The 19,354-nt window shown below is 42.1% G+C and overlaps 2 protein-coding genes across 5 annotated transcripts in view; both read left to right on the forward strand.

Annotated features, from left to right (window-relative positions):
• HSD17B12 (hydroxysteroid 17-beta dehydrogenase 12) overlaps positions 1-10,570 on the forward strand; it is a 158,089-nt gene extending 147,519 nt beyond the window's left edge. Inside the window, exons 10-11 of the mRNA XM_045808781.2 lie at positions 4,118-4,267; positions 4,519-10,570. Coding sequence (XP_045664737.1) covers positions 4,118-4,267; positions 4,519-4,623 — 255 coding nt within the window. The 3' untranslated portion in view covers positions 4,624-10,570. The remainder of the gene's footprint in view (positions 1-4,117; positions 4,268-4,518) is intronic.
• A 6,165-nt stretch (positions 10,571-16,735) lies between these two features.
• ALKBH3 (alkB homolog 3, alpha-ketoglutarate dependent dioxygenase) overlaps positions 16,736-19,354 on the forward strand; it is a 33,229-nt gene continuing 30,610 nt past the window's right edge. The window contains exons 1-3 of one of the 4 annotated variants that reach the window (XM_045808776.2): positions 16,736-17,116; positions 18,628-18,772; positions 19,079-19,182. In XM_045808776.2, coding sequence (XP_045664732.1) covers positions 18,694-18,772; positions 19,079-19,182 — 183 coding nt within the window. In that variant the 5' untranslated portion in view covers positions 16,736-17,116; positions 18,628-18,693. The remainder of the gene's footprint in view (positions 17,117-18,627; positions 18,773-19,078; positions 19,183-19,354) is intronic. The other 3 variants (XM_045808778.2, XM_045808779.2, XM_045808780.2) reach the window with 3 other exon arrangements.

Here is a 19,354-nt window from a genome sequence, read left to right on the forward strand (position 1 = left end):
TATTCCACTGCTTACAGCAGTGTCCTTATAGGTTCTCAGGAAATGTTTGTTGTTACACAGATGTTTTTGTATGATATTACACAGTTTTTCCTTTTGTTATGTGAATGTTAACGTATAAATTCTACATATTTGGAGGTAGGTCATTTGTAAGATTATCAGCCAGCCAGTTTTTTATCAAGGATATTCTTTGTACAGAACATACATTTTAACTCCTGCATTTGGGGCTTTGGTGCTAAGGTTTATACGTAATGTTACTGTGCGGCCTTTGCTCGATGCCGTGTAATCAGGGGTCTCTGCCGCATCAGAGTGATGAGATAAGCAAGAACCCTTTCGTGGAAATGCTCATCTCATGGCCTGCAAGTAAAATAACAGCAGCTCCCCAGATTAGGGTCTGTGTACATGGTTACCGGTGTGCTGGAGGATATCGGGTCCGGAAATGGAAGATGAATACACAGACGCAGGAGAAAAGGTTCACTAAAATGCCTCCTCAGAGCCACAGCCTCTGCCTTAAGAATGTGTGCTGATCACACTGGTGAGCGTAATGCTCATGTGCAGATCAGACGTCGTGGCCAGAATCCCATATTGGGCAAATGGACTGGAGTCTGGTGTCCTCTGGATCCAGGTTTTCCAAAGCCTGGTTGTGAGTTGTTCTGGTCGTTTTTAAATTCAATAAGGCATGTTTAGTATAAGTGACAACATGAGAGACGCTCTACACCTGAAGTTACAAGGTTCAGAATTTGGTTCTCGAATACCTGCCACGCAGTGTTGGGCCTCCATCTTTCCGGTACTCCGTGACTAAGTTACAGTCGCCTTTGGAGTCAGGCCCCCTAAATTGTTTCGTAAAGACCAGATTACCTAAGCAGCTATTCCAGTGGGTGAGGAAAGAAAAGGTAACATGTTGTCTCCAGGGATTTGTTTTTTTAAAAAGCAGGCCGAGGGGCGCCTGGGTGGCTCAGTCGGTTATACATCTGCCTCGGCTCAGGTCATGATCCCGGAGTCCTGGGTTCGAGCCCCACATTGGGCTACCTGCTCAGCGGGGAGTCTGCTTCTCCCTCACCCTCGGCATCTCCCCCTGCTTGCGCTCTCTGTCTCTCTCAAATAAATAAATAAGTAAAATCTTTTTAAAAAAAAATGAAAATGAAAAAACAGGCTGAATAAGGACAAGACATCAACAGCTTTGCTTTATGGCCTAATTATTGTCACTTTGGGATTCTACAACCCCGGAAGAACAGGGCGCTTGCCTGCTGCTGTGGTTGCGAAGACCCAGGTGGTTTCCAAGTGGTAATCTTTCTGATGGGAAACTTTTGAGCTTAAGCAACTTGGAAAATTTGTTCTGCCCAAAATACTTCGTGTAGAAGGGCGACCGTATTCTCCACCTGTTCACTGTAATGTTTCCATGAGCAGGCAGGAAAATGGATTAATTTAATTATTGTTTATTCTGGTTTTGGTGAACTCTTGAAGGATGAACCTAGATGACACTTTGAGGTACATTTCTTTATTTTACACATAACTTAAAATACTTTGTAAATTCTTGGCAAGTAGCTAGCCCTATAAGTTTATCTTAGTTTAGATAGATGATCTTGCTTAAGCTTCAGAATATCTAAAATTTCACATCATATTATACTGGCGGCTTCCTGGTGTAATTAATTTTCCGGACTGAGCATCGGAAAGGGGACCCCAGTCCAGTTCTTCAGTGCCGTGCACACTGAGGTGTCCTGTTGCTAAGTCACTCAGCAGATCTGTGCGCCTGTCCCGTGTGCTGGGTACTGCTCTGAGCACTGGTAGTATGATGGTGAAGAAGACCATGTTCACATAGAGCTGATACTCTAGAAATCACTACTGTCCAAGGGATTGGGTTTAGTTTTCTGTTCCACTTAGCTTTCCTCTGCCGCTGCTCCACACGTTTCTGACACCTGAACCATACTGAACAGCTTGCAGTTGCCTGAGAACATCATGTTCTCTCTCCTTTTCTTTGCTCCTGCTATTCTCATTACCCGAAACGTTCTTCCCTTATTTGTTTACCTGTCAAAGTCCTCCACTTTAAGACTTAGCTCTAAAGTTATTTCATCTCCAAATCCTTTGCATCTTCTGCTAAGCCATGTTAACTGCCTTGATTTTAAGCCATTGTCGGAAATAAATACCCTTTCCAGAACAGAATTTACATTTCTTCGTTGGAAAAACATAGCTCAACTTGGGATTTCTAGGCATGTGTCTCTTGCCTCCGCTTCCGGAGCTAGGAGGTTCCCTAGGCTCCCTGAATGGTTTAGCTGAATGCTGAGTGAACTTGTGGCACCATCAAGTGGTCCAGCCAGGCAGTGCCACTTAAATTCTTCTGCAAGATCCAAATAGTCCAATTTATGCCATATATCTACAGAGAGAGGGAGAGTGATAATATCATTACGTAATTGGAAGGTATAGTTATCAGACCATCTTCATCTGGAGACACTCAGAACTTTACAGTACCCTTGGCAGGCTTGTGATCCATAGACGGAAATGGGTTTTTAAATCTTCCTTTTTTTGTAACCAGGAAACCTGAGACAGAGATGTGACACGGCTTGCTTATGTGTCTCCATTATTCGAGATAGTGCACGTGCATATGCTTTCTTCTGCTTTGTTTGCCAGTCAGCTTGGTAAATGGTTTTCTTTCCTGACCTACTGTTAGAGTCTCAGTGGACTCTTCATGTCATACTGTATCCTTGCTGCAACGTGGCTTTAAAATTAAAGACCTTTTTGACAAAGTATTTTTGCTCAGTAAGTGGGGGATACGTGGATAGGGATAAATTCTCAAAAACCAAGAGTGACTTAATCACAGGTGGCCCAGGTATTGAGGTACTTGGGGGACGTTCGTTTACTTAGTGCGGGTTTGCGGCTGCAGGCACATCAGAGAAAGATGGAAAGAGCCTGTACTCGGGCCCCTGGGTCCTTGGTTCTTGCCAGGCGGGCTGGACTTTCAGCTCCCATGTTCAGGAGGGTGGGTTGTATTCCTTGACTCATACTTGGGAGTGGGAAAAGGTCAAAAACCAACCAAACAAAAACCCCGAAGAGACATGGGAACATTCCTTCCATGTTCCTGCTCTCAGCAGGAAGAAAGTGTCTAGTCTGGAACACATCTCAATTTTATTTCTATCTCTTGTGAAGTTTTTGATTTTGACCGCCAGGTATTATTAGATCCTCTTCTTCAACAGAAGTGTCACTGTCATTGATACCCTTTCCTCTCATGCACACACCATGAACAGAATACATTCACTCTTCAGTGAACAACGAAGCCCAACTTATTTCAAACTATAGAAGGAACCTCTCGTGTCATGACTCAGGACCTGTTGTAATAGGGTCTCCTTGTGTTCTATGTTGAATCCTATCCAAATGTATCAAGCATAAGCAATAAAGAACGTGACGCTAGTTAAGTTCTTCTAACAGGTAGTGTTCAGATCTGTCATCCCACGCCACTCCCGTCAAGGGTCTCTCAGTTACCCAGGCTGTTTTCATATGGTTTTAGTGTCTCCCCGCCACAAAGAAAAAAGAACAAAAGGGGGGGAGGGGAGATCCTATCTTATCAGTAGTAAAACTCAGGCACAGAGTGGTAAGAAACTAGGGAGGAAGCGTAGTGGCTAACGTCTGAGAAAGGGAAATGCTTGGTTTAGAGGCACCAACGCCGATAGGACCATCTTAGCCGCAGAGTAGGAAGAAGATGAGCGTTCTCTATAGGAGGATAAAATGTCAAAAATCTTCATGGTGGCTTCGTAACAAAGTTCAGTTTAGTCAGAGTAGAAAGAGTATCCTGTCCGGAACCTCTGCTCTCCAAGTTTGTTTAAGTGCCTTCTTTTTAAAGGTACAAAAAGGTCTATTTCTGCTTATTTTTAATACTTTCTCAGTCTCATTGATAGATTGCCTTCTTACAGTTGACTTTCTGCTGTCACGTATTCTCCCAAGCTGGCTTTAGATGTGCTTCTCTCCTCTCTCTCTAAAGACACACACTTTAGATGTCACCAAAATGTTTCTGTTTCTGCCACTAAGAGCAATCAAGCGTCATTGAATTCTTCGTTTGTGGTCTTCCTAATCAACAGCATGTTTTTTGTTTTTGTTTTTTGTGGTGGGGGGGCGTGTGTCGCCTTTCCAGAGTGTCCTGCCGTACTACGTAGCTACAAAGCTGTCGAAGATCCGAAAGCCGACTCTGGATAAGCCGTCTGCTGAGACATATGTGAAGTCCGCCATGAGAACAGTGGGCTTGCAGTCCCGGACCGCTGGGTACCCGGTCCATTCTCTCATGGTATGTAGCGTGGCAAGTCTCAGCTCAGCACTTTGGGGTTTTTTGCCCTCCGAGTCACAAAATAGCATGTGATGTATTAGCATCTATACCTTGTCGAGACTTACTAATGAGGCATCTGTGTTTTATTTTAAACACCCAAGAACTTTAAAATTTACCGACAGAACAAAAGTAGAGTAAAACATTAGATCAGATGTCCTACATTAGCCCAAATTATAGGCTGTCGTTACATATCTCCCCATTTCTCTCCCTAGGACTCAATACTTTCAGTCATGCCTACCTGGCTGTATTTTAAAATGACCATGAATTTAGGCAAGTCCACGCGGGCTCGCTATATGAAGAAAGCGAAGAAGAACTAAGCTTCGGTAACTGCACTGAGTAGCTTGGCCGGGTGCGCCAGCTTACGCGTGTTTACGGCAAGGCACCCATCCCTCTCCAAAGTCTGTGGTTGTCATTTTATCAGTTACTAACAAGGCTGAATGTTGTCATAGTTGGGAGGAAAGCAGAAGTTGCTTTCAGGAGTTCTGGACATATATTTTGAATACTACCAGGAGTTATTTTGAAGTTTAATATAAATGCTCCTAACAAATGGACATAGAACCAACACTAGCAAGAACAGTGTAATGCGAAGGAACATGATTTTGGAAAACACAGAATGACAGAGTCAGAAATAATGCTTCAATGGTTTCATCAGGCCCAAAATACCATTGATGATGGTTCTTGTATTTTCTCTGAATTATACTTTAAAAAGTAAAGGCCAGCTACCTTTTTTGTTTGTTTGTTCTTAACACTTTGAGGGAGTAGAGATTAACTGATTCACTCATGGGAGGACACACCGTAATATGCATCGCTGTGAGGTTTTCTAAAAGTGTGTCCCAATTTGTACATTTCTGTGGAAATTTTTGTTCTCAAAGGTAGCTAATGGCATAAAAATAATACACGAAATATGGAGTTCCTTTTGACACATGAAGCCTGCTAATATATGCTTTTCTCTAATACATATTTCTTCTCACTTTAAATGCATGTAAATACTGAAGGCTAGATGGTATGATTTAAAAGGTAAATGGATCAAAAAAATACATTGAGATGAGCAGCCACGCACGGTGCCACTAAAACCCTGATCCAGGAGAGTGGCCTGCTTGGCGCCCCACCTGCTTTGTTTCTGCACTGCACCAATCCTGTTCGCATATGTGACCACAGGCTATTCCTCAAACGGTAATGATAATGGAGAAGTGACCTTAGACTTTTAAATCGATACCCTGTAGATAGCAATCTGACTAGTTTTAATAAAAGATGATATAACTACAGTGTTGATTGAAAATCCATTTCTTCGGTGCTTGAAATTAAGGCTGTTTTTACACTGGCTTACTGTATATTAGGACTTACTTTTATCCTGCTCCATAACTTGTTTGAGGGAAATCACCAAGAAATAGTTCAGTGAAACATGTTACACAGAAGGGAGGTCTTTACCAAGGCTGTGGTTCCTAAGCTCTGAGTTTTAAGCACCAAGAGATTTGTCAAAAAAAAAAAAAAAAAAAAAAAAAAAGTAATTGAGATGTTTAGGTGTTTCTAGCTTTTAATTTTGCTGGCTAAGGACATAAAACAAAAACAGGAAGATCCAAAGTACTATCTGCTATTAGCATCACTATATAGAAGAAAAGACATTTTAGCACCCAAAAAATTAAGAACATAATCTCAGAATCATTTAAATTGAATAAAGTTAGTTTTATGAAAAACATACTGCTTTTTTCTCTCTCATTTTGTTGTTGAAATGGTGCAACCACAGTGACCTGGGCGATACTTTATTTGCTTTCACACGTTGGTTGGTTGACCACCGTGGGTGGTAGTTTTCGGTGGAGTTGGTAGCACCGGGGAGGGAGGGATCGATGGACAAGCGTACAGAATATGTTCTCTTCCATTCAAGTGAGCAAATGGTTGCTTTCTGACCAGGAAATCCTGGCCTCAAGACTTCTGAGCTGTAGCTTTTACTACTTCAACTTGGCAAGTGCCCTCTTGTAGTCAACACTCAAGACTGAAGATAATGACATGAAAATCTGTTTCTAGGCACATGAAAAAATTCATTAAAAGAGAACCCAGCATACTCCAAGCTTTCAGAATAGTGGAGCACAGTTTTTAGACTTAACTTTATATCAACTTGATGTTATAGTCTGATGTGTGCTGGATAAGGTTTGAACTCGAGAGAGTAGGGTAAAAGAATGATTTGTGCAGAATCAGCTCACTGCGCAACACAGGGAGCTAGACTTTAATTTCTTGTTCTTTCATTGTTTCTGTGCGGTAGCATGGGGGGAACACAAGAGGAATTATCTTGCCCACATAATGATGTCGCCATTCTGATTTGTCTCTGTGCCAGTTCCCCATGCACTGGGAATAAATACAGATGTTATTATTGTCTCGATTTCCTCAAATGTGGTTCTGCCCTAAATAGATGAATTCCTCGCATGTGATCATTGATTGCATTGAAATACGACAGAACTGAACTTTAGATGGAGTGAACGTCCGTGCAGACACCAGACAATGGTGCCGAAGCAGTGTGGAAGAGGAGATTTATAGTGACACCTTATGAGAATGAAATGAGCTTAAGTTGTACCCTAATTTTTAAAAAAATCTATTGACACCAAAAATTACCTGAGATTTAGGGGGTCCTGGATTCTGCTACTTTGATCTGTAGTCACAGTGTCAAAGGAAATTATCACAGCTCTTTATTGAATATGTTGGAAACTAATTCAATTAAAAAATGTTTAAGGACTCACTACCTTGTACTTTGATACTCACCTCATGACAAAAACATATACATATGGACAGAATTTAAATTCCCTCTTGGACCGTAATTCTTTCTGTAGAGGTTTATGTGGAGACATCTGGAAGTGGAACATTGTGTCCAGCATGAACACAAACATATTAAGCGAAACCATGTTAATGTGACGATGGCATATTACAACTTTGCAGTCTCCTTTTACTTGTGTCACTGAAAAGCAAGCAAAATGGGTACTACAAATGATAATCCTAAAAGGATATAAGGCAAGCTTGTCTTACTACAAAAGTTTCTAGACATAATGTTGTGTGCATTTAATGAGTGCTAACCACATGCTATTTACCCTTCTGGAGGCTGGAGAAACTACGGTGAACAAAGGGACAAAAATTTTTGCCCCTGTAGAGCTTACATTTGACCTGGGGGGAGGGGAGGCAAGCAAAGGAGGAAGACAGGTTAAAAGAGAAGAAAGAAAGATAGAGTAACATATTGTGAGTGCTTTGTGCTATGGGGTGAGGGGAAATGAAGCAAGGTAAAGAAGATGGCGAGTCAATGTATGTAGGGTAAGAGTGGGAGGCTTGTGTACTCATGGTGGCAGTGGAGAGAGGTGGCATTTGAACAGTCTTGGGGAGGTCTTTCAGCTATGTGGGAGAAGGCCAAATCAGGCAGACCAGCCTGTGCAAAGAACCCAAGGAGAGTGTGTGCCTGGTATGTTCCAAGAATGGCTAGGAGTACATACATATTAAAGTATATACTGTGTAAAGTCTTGGCTGAAGATTTCAGAGACCTTGTTTAGTTTAGTTATGACTCTCTGGTATGAAATCACCTTTACATTCTTGGTCATAATTCATTATCTTTGTACTGCTGAATTCAATTTGCTGGTATTTTATTTGGAATTTTTGCATCTATATTTAGGAAATTGGTTTGTAATCATTTTCATATTTGTCTGGCTTTCATATCAATATTATAACTTCATTAAATGAGCTGGGAAGTGTTCCTTATTTTACTATGCTCTGGAAGACTAACAGATTAAAGCAGTCTTTTTCCTTGAAAGTTTATAAAACCATCTGGCCCTAGTATGTATTTGTGGGAAGATCTTTAACTACTGATTATGTTGCTTTTGTGGTAATAAGACTACTCAAGCTTTCTATTTTTTCTTGAGTCAATTTTGGAAAAAAAAAATTTCTAAGCAATGACTCATTTTTTCCCCAAATGTATTAGCATAGTGTAACTTGAGGAATCTTTGATTTTTTTTAAGCTTTCTTTTTCCTTTCCCAATATTCTTTGTGTCTTACTTTCTTTTCCTTGACCATTTTGCTAGAAATTTGTCTCCTTTATTAGTTTTTAAAGAAGCAGCTTTTGGCTTTGTTGATCCTCTCTGCCCTTTTCACTGTATATTCTGATTTCTGGCAATGTATTCTATTATTTTTCTTATTTCATAAATTGAACGTTTCATTCATATTTAACATTTTTTTCTATTCTGACATAAACATCTGTTCTAATCTTAATTATCTTTTGCTACATCCCACAGTTGGGGATGTGTGTGTGTATACATAAACATGCATATACACACATTCTTTTTCAGTGCTAATATTTGAAAGTTTATGGCTTCTTTGACCTATGAATTGTTTCGAAATGTTTTTAAAAGCACAAATTCAAATTTTTATAAATGTTATTTCCTTTTTAAAAAAACTTGTGTTGGTATCACCATTAATCAGACAATTTTATATTTTGTGCATTGTGTTATCGTGGACTGAAGATACAACACTTATGTGGTATTCCTGCCAAAAATGTATAACCTGAACCTAATCACACTTGATCTTAGCCAAAAGACCGAGAAGCGATAACCTGAACCTAGTCAAAAAGAAATATCAGAAAAATCCAAATGGAAGGATATTCTACAAAACAACCAACTTAAATTTGTCAAAAGTTTCAGATTAAAGAAAACTAAAGAAATGTAACAATTAAATGTTATATGATCTTGGATTGAATCTTGATTAAGAATGACATTTTCGAGACAATGGGTAAGATTTGAGTAAGGTCTGTAGATTAGATAATAGCATTGTGTCAGTGTTAATTTCCTGAGTTTGATCATTGTACTGTGGTTATTCAAGAAAAAGCTCTTGTTTTGTAGCTACTAAATACTAGATGCTAAAATACCAGAGTATTTAGGGATAATGGTACATTATCTATGCACCTTAATCTCAAAAGGTTCAGAAAAAATTATGTATACAGAAGAAGGTAAAGCAAATGTGTTAAAATATTAACATTGAAAGAATCTAGGTGAAAGGTGATATATGGGAATTCTGTGCTTTGCAAAATTCCTGTAAATCTGAATTTTTTTAGAATAAAAAGTGAAATTTTTGTTATTGATTGATTGATAATAATTGCACTGTGGTCAAAGAATATGTGGGTATGACACCGCTTGGGCAAGTTATAACCTTTCTCTACCTCAGTTTTGCCTTCTGAAAAATGAGACTAACAGCACCTGGCTTGTGGATTGTTGGTGAGCAAAAATTTGTATTTTTAAAGTACTCAGGATCTAGCCTGGCATAAAGTAAATATATATATAAATGTTGTAGTAGGCTGTATAATGGCCCCCAAAGGTACCAGATCTGAAACCCTGGACCCTGTAAATGCTATCTTACGTGGAAAAAGGCCTTTGCAGATGTGATTAAGTTGGAGGCTCTTAAGATGAGATTATCCAGATGGGCCCTAAATGGAATCATAAATATCCTTAATAAGAGGAAAATGACACACAGAAAAGGATAAAGCAGTATGACGTCGGAGGCAGAGATTGGAATGATGCAGCCACAAGTCAAGGAATGCCGTCGGCCACCAGACACTGTTAGAGGCCAGCATTGGATTATTCCCCAGAGGTTCCGGAGGGTTGAGGACCCAGCTGACACCTTGATTTTGGCCTACAAATGATTTTGGACTTTTGGCCTTCCGAACTGTGAGAGCAATCTTGTTTTAAGCCACTGAGTTTATGGTAATGTTACAGCAGCCATAGGGAACTAATACAAATGTAAACCTTTTATTTTTACCGATTCTTAGAAAGTTTTTGAGATGTACTTTATGTGTAGGTATGGCCACTTTTTAAAAAAAAAATTTACTTGAATTCAATTAACATATACTGTATTATTAGTTTCAGAGGTAGAATTTAGTGTCTCATCGGTTGCATACAATGCCCAGTGCTCCCCCTACCCCCCTTCCCTCCAGCAACCCTCAGTTTGTTTCCTATGATTAAGGGTCTCTTACGATTTGCCTCCCTCTGTTTTTTAAAATGTACCATATGAGCTTAAGAAGAATGTTTATTTACAATTGTTATTTTCTTCATGTGTACTTTAAGCTTATGAATTGTTTAAATCTCCCATGTCTTTACTAACGTTTGTTTGCCTGACTTGTCAATAATTGAGAGAAGTATTTTGAAATCTCTCACTGTAAAGATGGCTTTTCAAATTCCCCTGTTTTACCAGTTTTTGCTTTATACATTTTGAAGCCATCTTGTTAGGTGAATAAAGTTTGGAATCATGCCTTCCACTCTCTTTTTTTTTTTTTTGGTCATGTAGTGACAGCCTTATTGCTAATGTTTTTTTGCCTTAAAATCTGTTTTCCGTGATACCAAACTAGCTATCGCTGCTTTATTTTGGTTAGTATTTAGCAGTATATATTTTTCAGTTGTTTTACTACCTATCTTTCTATGTATTTATGTGATTCTGTCATGTAAATACCAATTATCTATTGAAAATCTACAAGTTTCACATGTTTTCTTCTTTTCCTGTTTTTATAAATATTCATAAAAGTTGTTCTAAAGTTGTCTGCTTATTCCTACCTTTGGATCATCTATTAGATCTACTTAGGTGTTTTTTTCTCTTGATCCCAGGGCCCCAGGATTATGACCAGAGCTGAAGGCAGACGCTTAACCCACTGAGCCACCCAGGCACCCCTTCATTGTGTTTTTAACTTTCATTGTTATACTTTGTTCTTTTTCAAAAATAGCTCTGCATTTTTGATTATTTTGAACTAATGTTTTTAATACTTTCATTTATTTAAATATTAAGCATTCTTATGTTGTGTATGTAGTAGTTCCAACAGTCCAATAATTTTTTAAAGATTTATTTATTTTGAGAGAGAGAAAGCTTGCATAGGAGCGGGGGGGTGGGGCAGAGGAAGAGGGGGAGGGAGCAAGTGGTATTAGGAGTCTGAAAGATTTAAGGCCACTTTTTAACATGTCCAGTTTACCTTGTGTTATTCCATGCATGGGAGTAACTTGGGTTCATGTCTTTCATCGGTGCACCCACCCTGGTGCAAATGCTGGCTGCCTTTGGCTACCAAGCACTACGCAACCTATGGAAAAGCTGTAAGGGGAAGCTCACATGAATACTCTATTTAATAGCTATGCTGTCTTTGGTTCTTTCAGGGCAAAAGACAACCTAGACACATCAGTTTAGTTTTCGTGCTTCTCTATATAATGAATTTCCTTCTAAAAAGTGGATAATTTATTCCAGGGCATGAGGGAAAATATTCCATTAATCATTCACTTAATAATTTCAGGTGCTTTTAAATTTCTTTAGTAATAAGCTTTTGTTGAATATTTGCTTATCAGCATCCTAACCACTTGAAAGAAGATATCCCTGCCTTAGGCACACACCAAAAACATGGTCTCAGCAACGGCTTCAAAGTATTCTGCAAGATGGAAAGGAAGGGAAGGAAGGGAGAATGAGTGTCTAATGTTAATCATAGGCTTCATACCATATATGAACATTGAATGCTTACTATGCCTCTCAAGGTCTGCATGGTCTGACTCATTTCTACCCCATCTCAAAGAACCCCCTCAACTCCTTACAGGAACCCTCTTCCTATAGGAACCCTCTGTCAGTCTCTCCAATATGTCCCTTCACTTACTGTGGTAGAGAGATTGCAGAAATGGCTCCAATACTGTACTCCTCCCAGTATCCAGACTCTGCAATGTGACTTTGCAACAACTGCAGTCAAGAGGGGAAGTCTATTTCCCCACTCCTTCAACTTGGTTTAGCTTGCTTTGGCCAGCAAATGAAGTGCTTTTGTGCCACTTCTAAGCCTAGGCCTCAAGAGATGTGTTTGTACATGTCTTCCCTGACACCACTATTGGAACATGCCTGGTGAGCTTGTTCAAGGACAAGACAGCACATGGAGTCAAGGCCAGTCTAGATCGGCCAACCCCCAGCTAGTGATGCACCAGCTGCATCAAATCCAAATCAGAACTCCCAACCAACACAAGAGTCCGCATACACTGGGGATATTACTCCACTAGGCCAGGTTCCCCATGAGAGTCTCATGTCAAATATGACAACTATAATGTTTGTGTATTTTAAAAATGTCTACCTCTCCTGCTAGACTGTAACCTCCATCGGGCAGAGCCAGGTCTGTCTTTAATCACTACTTCGTCCTTAGTATCTAGCACAGTGCTAGCTACAGTCAATACATGACATTTGAATAAAGACTTGGCTGACATCACAGTTCATAGACTTGAAATAATGTGGTTCACACGGCTCTGAGGACTTGATGACTCTAGAGAAGAATCTGCTAAACCATCTAGATAAAGCCATCAAGAACGATTTATAACCTAGGGTCTGACCAATCCTTCACTTTCAAAGTCTCTGGAAGAACCCAGCTATTAGGCCCCAGGAAATGGTGCCATGTATCATTCCAGGAATAGTCCTGTCTTTCCTAATTTGGCTTTTCTTCTGCCATGTATTTGCGGAGGAGTGCATGGTGACCTCATGTAGCATTATGGTTCAGTTTTTTCCCTTTGTAAATGGGACTAATAGTTAGAAAATTGGATCAGTGTATGCATATAACTTGGCCTGCTCTCAGGAAATGTTAATATTATGTGCTATTATTTAGAAATCAGATGCGTAAATGTTGCCTACTCATTTCAGGAGTAATGTGACTATCAGTATCTTTTAGCCACTGAACAAACGCTCCATACTGTTTGAAACTCTGACATAACTCCCTGTTTGCCATAATGCCTTCACTGATGCCTGTAACCTCTAGTGACCTTTCCTGTCCTGGATATTTGTCTGCTGTCCGCAATTTCACATCCAATTATATTGTCCTTTAATTGTTCCTCACAGTTGACACCATGGTTTCCTGGCAGATTTTCTCTCGAGCAGCATCTGCAGTTGTGCTGCGTGTTGAATGGGAGGAGTTCCTGTCTGGAGTCTGGGGAAGCATCCTGTCCTCCTCAACATTGGTTAGAGTTGGTGGAGACTTGAAAGCCTCCGTGCCAGCATGCTGTAGAGTTGGCAGGCTCCTGCCCCACTCTCCCCCCTTCCAGCTGGGAACCGCCAAGCCTCTGGCAGTGAGACACGGGCTGGGAATTTCTCTATGCAGTACCTTCGCTGAGCTATTAGCATGATGTGCCATTATTTTCCTTGGATTGGATTTTCTCCAGAACTTTCAGCAGGCACTCCGCAAGCAGCATATGATCGAAACAGGCAATGTTTGGCAAGAGTCTGGTGTGAAAATCAGCAACTGAAAATAGGCTGGAGTGTGTAGCTCACTCAGAATCCTGCTGGTAAGAGCTATCAGCATTTAAGCATCTATCAGTTTTGCCATCCAAGGGATGAGGTATCTGTTGAGTGAGAAGTAGTCACCTGCAGAAAACAGGCAGCTAGAAAAGGCAGAACTCTGGCAGGTTCTTGGAAGATGAAACAAGGCGCTGTTACATACGCAAGTTGCTCGGCCCTGCCCCAGACCCACTAACCCAGAATCTCGACGGGCGGCCTGGAATGTTCATTTTTCACAAACATCCCCTAGGGACTCCAATGCAGAGTCTTCCAACCATACGCTGAGAAAATGCTGGTTTCAGAGTAGAGGCAAGGCAACCAAATCAGCATGACCTACTGCAACTTTGGGAAGGCTGTGTCGGGTGAAGGGAAACAAGAAAGCAGCTCGGGAGTAAAGGGCCAGGGATGATAGTAAGGATCCAAATCAGAGCCGAACCGATTACCTACAGTTTAAGGCCAACTCTGGGGCCAGCCACTTGCTAGCTATTGCTCCCAACCCCTGATATCACAATCACACTGTAACAGGAATCAAACAGGAGACAGAAATTGTATAGTTTCAGTGGAAAAAAACTAGTAACCATAATAGGGTATCATCTAAGAATACAGAAACAGGAGGTAGAGGGAGCAGTCACTACCGGATTCCAGGTCCAGGCAGGCGCGCACGCACGCACGTGTACACGTACACACACACACACACACACACACACACACACACCATCAAGGAAGGCACAAATCTGGGAGTGCTCTCCCACCCGTTGGGAAGTTCAGATCTATGCTGCGCATTTCAAGTCACCTGTTCCAGGTGAGGGTTTCACAGGGTTTTCAAGCAAAGGACCGCTCATCTCCTCAGACCACAGGAGAGTAAGCTACTTCCACTGCCTCGGGAGGTTCAGGGTGACTTGGGTGTCCAAGGAACATCAGTTTCCTCTAGGTCCAAGCAGATGTCACTATTTCACAATTTGGGATCCCATTCCTTCCCAGTCGATGCCTTAGCTTCACAAGAGGAACTTAACAAGGCTGCAGATTCCACTAACGTTGCAATTCAGCCCACAAAGAGATGCCAAACACTGCTGGCTGCTCTGCATTGCATAGCCAGCTGAGAGGAGCCCTCTGGAGTCAGGAAGAACCCCTTCCTCCTCTAATGTCCCTCCAGCACCCTCTACTGATGACGCTTCACATCGGACCAAATGGCAAGGGAGAAATGTCCCAGTATTGCAAGCAGGGCAGGGGAGGATGGGTTTGGAGCTGAGAATCAGTGGGCTGATAACTGGCAAGGCACCTCACTTTCATTCCCTCTCCCACGGCCTCCACCACCACCCCCTGACAAAAACACATCCTGCATAGAGAAATGGGGAAACCCACGATGTAAAACTCACAAAGAACATCTTTCTAATACTACATACTCACATGTATCTAGGGTAACCAACCATTTCAGTTACCCGGTACTTCCCTGCCTTTAGCATTTAAAATCCTATGTCCTGGAAAATCTCTCAGTCCCAGACAAATGGGAATGATATGTCACCCTACATGCATCCTGAAGGTTTCTAAACTTTCTCTGCATCTAAATCACCTTGAACACTTGGTAAAAATACAAGTGATTTTGTTAAAAATGCAGTTATTTGGGATGCAAGCGGGCCATGGATGGATTTTTGAGATATGTTCCACTCGGAGGCTGAAAAGGTGTTAATCACTACTTTTACGGACTCCTCAATCCAACTTATTTGTCCCTGTTCCAAAACCATAATCACTGAAAAGAAGGAAATGACATCCTTTGGAAGACACAGCCAAGGTTCCTGAACCAGAAACAGACACTGACAAATTACTAGTTGATGGGGACAAAAAAAAGATAAAAATTATAGTCTCACCCTACCACTTTTCTCTCCTTTTGGTTCTAGGATAAATCATTTTCCTTCAGTGTCACAAAGTATAACAAAGAATGATGGATGCTGTGAAAATTAGATTGGTGGGGTACACCGAGCTTTTGCTGGTAAGCAGTATATAATACAAGACTTATTTTAAAGACGCCCACAGTGACTGTTATTTGGTAGGTCTTAGAGAATAAGCTGCACAAAACAGTCAATTCAGTGCTACGTTTTCTATTTTCACACCGTAAGATGCATGGTTTAACGCGGCCATGTTACAGATGCTTCTCAAAAACTCATGGGGTGAAGAGAAGACACTCTCTGACCCACTGGTCAAGTTTATTTATTTATTTATTTAAATTTTATTTTTTAAAAAATATTTTACTTATTTGACAGAGAGAGCGCGCACAAGCAGGGGAAGCGGCAGGCAGAGGGCGAGGGAGAAGCAGGATCCCCATTGAGCAGGGAGCCCCATGCGGGGCTCATCATGATCTGAGCCGATGGCAGACACTTACCCGACTGAGCCACCCAGGCGCCCAAATTTATTTTATTTTTTTAAGACACTCAATATTAATGGAATTTCTACTGTGTTCCAAACACCCTTTTAAATTCTTTACATGCATTGCCACATTTAACCCACCGAACAAGAGCTATGTCCATTTTATAAAGAAGTGGAGTACCTGCCCTAGATTATACATCTCGTAAATGGTGTCGTCTGGACTGAAACTTAGGTCTGTTCACTGAAGCAAAATGTGCTTGGCACTGGAGAGCCATGGAGTGGAAGGCGTGGTCCCACGCCCTGTTGTGTTATTGATGGAAGGATGCACGGGCTGCGATGGGAACGCAAAGGAAGTGCCTGTTACGTTCTCCAGGGCTTCCAGGGTAAAATTTAAATCTTTTTACTTAGCACATCACGACCTGGTTTCCCAACCCCCTCGCCCTTCCACCAGCCCCGCCGGGACCCAGTCACTCTTTCCGCAGAGACCAAGGATACCCGCGCTTAGACGTCTCCAGTTTGGTTTGGGAGCGCAGGGGGTTGGATTATGGCCCGAGGGACCTCGGCCTAGGACACACGTCTCCCTTCCCACCTTCGCCATATCCCGGCTCCTGACGGGGCCCCTACCGCACCTTCAATCCGTGCTCCCCGCCAATCCCGGCCCTCCCGTCCGCGCCTTCATAGAGCGGCCCTCCCGGCGCGGGGAACACGGAGCTGCCCGGACTCCAGTTGATGGCGCCGGAAGTGGTGGCGGCGGCGCGTGACGTCAGAGGAAATACCTGAAGACGCGGCCTGTGGTTGCGAGTTGTCGGAGTCGGTGCTTCACTCTTAAGGTTCCCCAACAGCCGGCGGCGGAGCGGGTGTGGGGCCGCGGGGTCCGTTCCAGGACCGAGCGGGTTTGTCCCTGCGCGCCGGGCTCCGCCGGCTGCCGTGGGGCCCCGGCTCCCCGCTGGGTGGCTGGGCTGTGGGAACCACCCTCTGAGGACCCTGCCGGGTCGACCTCCAGGACCGAACCGGGGCTCCTGGAAGAAAAAGCTCTAAAATAGGGAAAGTTGCTAACTCTGCTTGAGGACCAGGCTTTTTCATCTCCGAGGATCGCCTGATCTGCACTTCAGCCGTGAGAGGTATTGGTTCCCCTCTTTACGGAGGAAGACACTCAGGCCCAGAAAGGTGAAGTCCGCTGACGGGTCATGCCGCTGGGAACTGCTAGATTTAGATTCAGAGCGAGTCAGGCTGGCGCCCTCGCCTTTTGCCTTCTGCAGGGTTCTCAACCTTTCTGTGGGTAAAGAATCCCAGGATGGAAGGTGGGGTTAGTTAACAGTTTCTAGACCACAAAATCAGTAGGTCTGGAATGGGCCTCCGAAATCTGCATTTTCAACAGCTGTCCCTGGCATAGAACAACGTATTACTCCCCTGTGAACAGAGCAAGAACTATAGCTCATTGTGTTAGCTTTTGACGGTCTCGTTGAGAGAAAATGGAAGCTTCCTCTGCATATATTGTGGGAGTGGAGGGTTGGTGTTTGACCCTGCCATTTACTCTTTTTGGGCAGATGGCAGCCTCTGTTATCTCCCTATTAAATGAGAATGAATTTTATACTTATCACCTGGGGACATTTGTCCTGGGCCCAGCGCAGCTCAGAAGGTCTGCGGAAGGTCTGGAACTTGGAAAGCTAAATAAGCCATAAAATGAGCTTGTTACCTGTGAGGACTTGAAGTGTGAAGCTTTCTTAGACCAATAAAGAAATGGATTTAGGTTCAGAGCATGTGGCTTGAACCTCCCTGTTTTTGTCTCTTTGTAGCTGCGCTCCTATATTTGCTGTGAGCTAAAATTTTATTGGCAAAAATGTCAAATTAGTATTACTGGCCATTATGAGTTTTTTTTTTTTTCAATTAACTGAAAACTGGAAGTTAATAAAGTTTGAATGTTAATCTACCTCCTATTGATTTCCTGAGTGACTCAGGGTGAGCCACTTAACCTTATGGTCTTCATACATGCCCACTTAGCACCATCTCCTACGATGCTTGTCACAAAGACAAACACTTGTATCCATTCTAAATCAGATCTTCTGAGACAGGCCATGGGTATTTTTAACAAGCTTCCAGGGAAGTTTGATGTAGCCAGTTATAATGGAATACGGAAATGCCCTTGGAAACTGAGTCTGAGCCTATTTCTCAATATCCATATAGGTGAGGGAATATTACAGTTTCTTTTAGACTAATAAGACTAATGTGGTTTATGATAGATCTTACAATTTCTTAACGTGTACTTTCTTGTGAAAGCAGCGAAAGTACTGCAAGATTGTTGGGGCGCCTGGGGGGCTCAGTCCGACTCTTGATCTTGGCTCAGGTCATGATCTCATGGTGGTGAGATTGAGCCCTGTATGGGCTCTGCACCAGTCGTGAAGTGTGTTTAAGATTTCCTCTCTCCCTCTGTCTACCCCATCCCCCATGCTCTCTCTCAGGAAAAAAAAAAAAAAAGTACTATAAGGTTGCAAAAGATAAACATTAAAACCAGCAGTCCTAAGTGACTTAGTAGGCTCCTTGATTGAGATGTTGTGATGACAGAAATTAATTTTATATAGAATCTCTGATTGCATTGATCTCGAAAGGATTATAATGACTCCCTTAGGTAGTCCATGCTCTCACAATCCTAACTAAAAGCACTTTATTTTTTTAAACAGATACGTTGTGTGGTTTTAATCAGGATTGAAATCTGAAAGCTAAAAGCAGAAGCCTTTTTGGTCAACATGGAGGACAAAAGACGGCGAGCCCGAGTGCAGGGAGCCTGGGCTGGCCCCGCTAAGAGCCAGGCCGCTGCTCAGCGAGGCAAGAACTTGTGGGGGTCTTGTGTGAATGCGCTTGCATTTCAGTTGATGTGAAGAGGTTATTTAAAATGTAGCTGGTGCTTTGATTTTCTTGATGGTCATCTTTTATTGAGGGTTGAGGTTTAGTGTTCCTCATATTTGGTCACAGCTCTCAGACCTTTCAGTGTATGTAGTGGGATCTCCGACAGACTTTACTAATTAATTTCTAGGTGTCATATTGGTTATCTTCAAGTAGATTTTATTGGCCCTTGCTCCCTAGAGCAGACTTTTTGAGTCTAGTTCACGTCTGTTCTTGCTCTTGATTCAGCTGCTACTGCTCAGAGCCATCTCCACCAGAGACCTGGTCAGACATGGATGAACAAGGAGCATCATCTTGTGGACAGACAGTTTGTGTTCAGAGAACCCCAGCAGGTAAATTCTTATTTCTTCTACAACACTAACAGATTTGCTTGTAAAAGCTATAGTCACATAGTAGACACTCCAATAGTGACTGAGTAAATTCACTACTAAAAGGACCATGAAAGGCCTATAATAATAATGAAATGTGGAGTATCTAGTCCTTAATATGTCTGAAGATTGTTTC

Source organism: Ursus americanus, chromosome 24, assembly GCF_024610735.1.
Source record: "Ursus americanus isolate L20-20 chromosome 24, mUrsAme1.1.p, whole genome shotgun sequence".
NCBI classification, from domain to species: Eukaryota; Metazoa; Chordata; class Mammalia; order Carnivora; family Ursidae; genus Ursus; species Ursus americanus.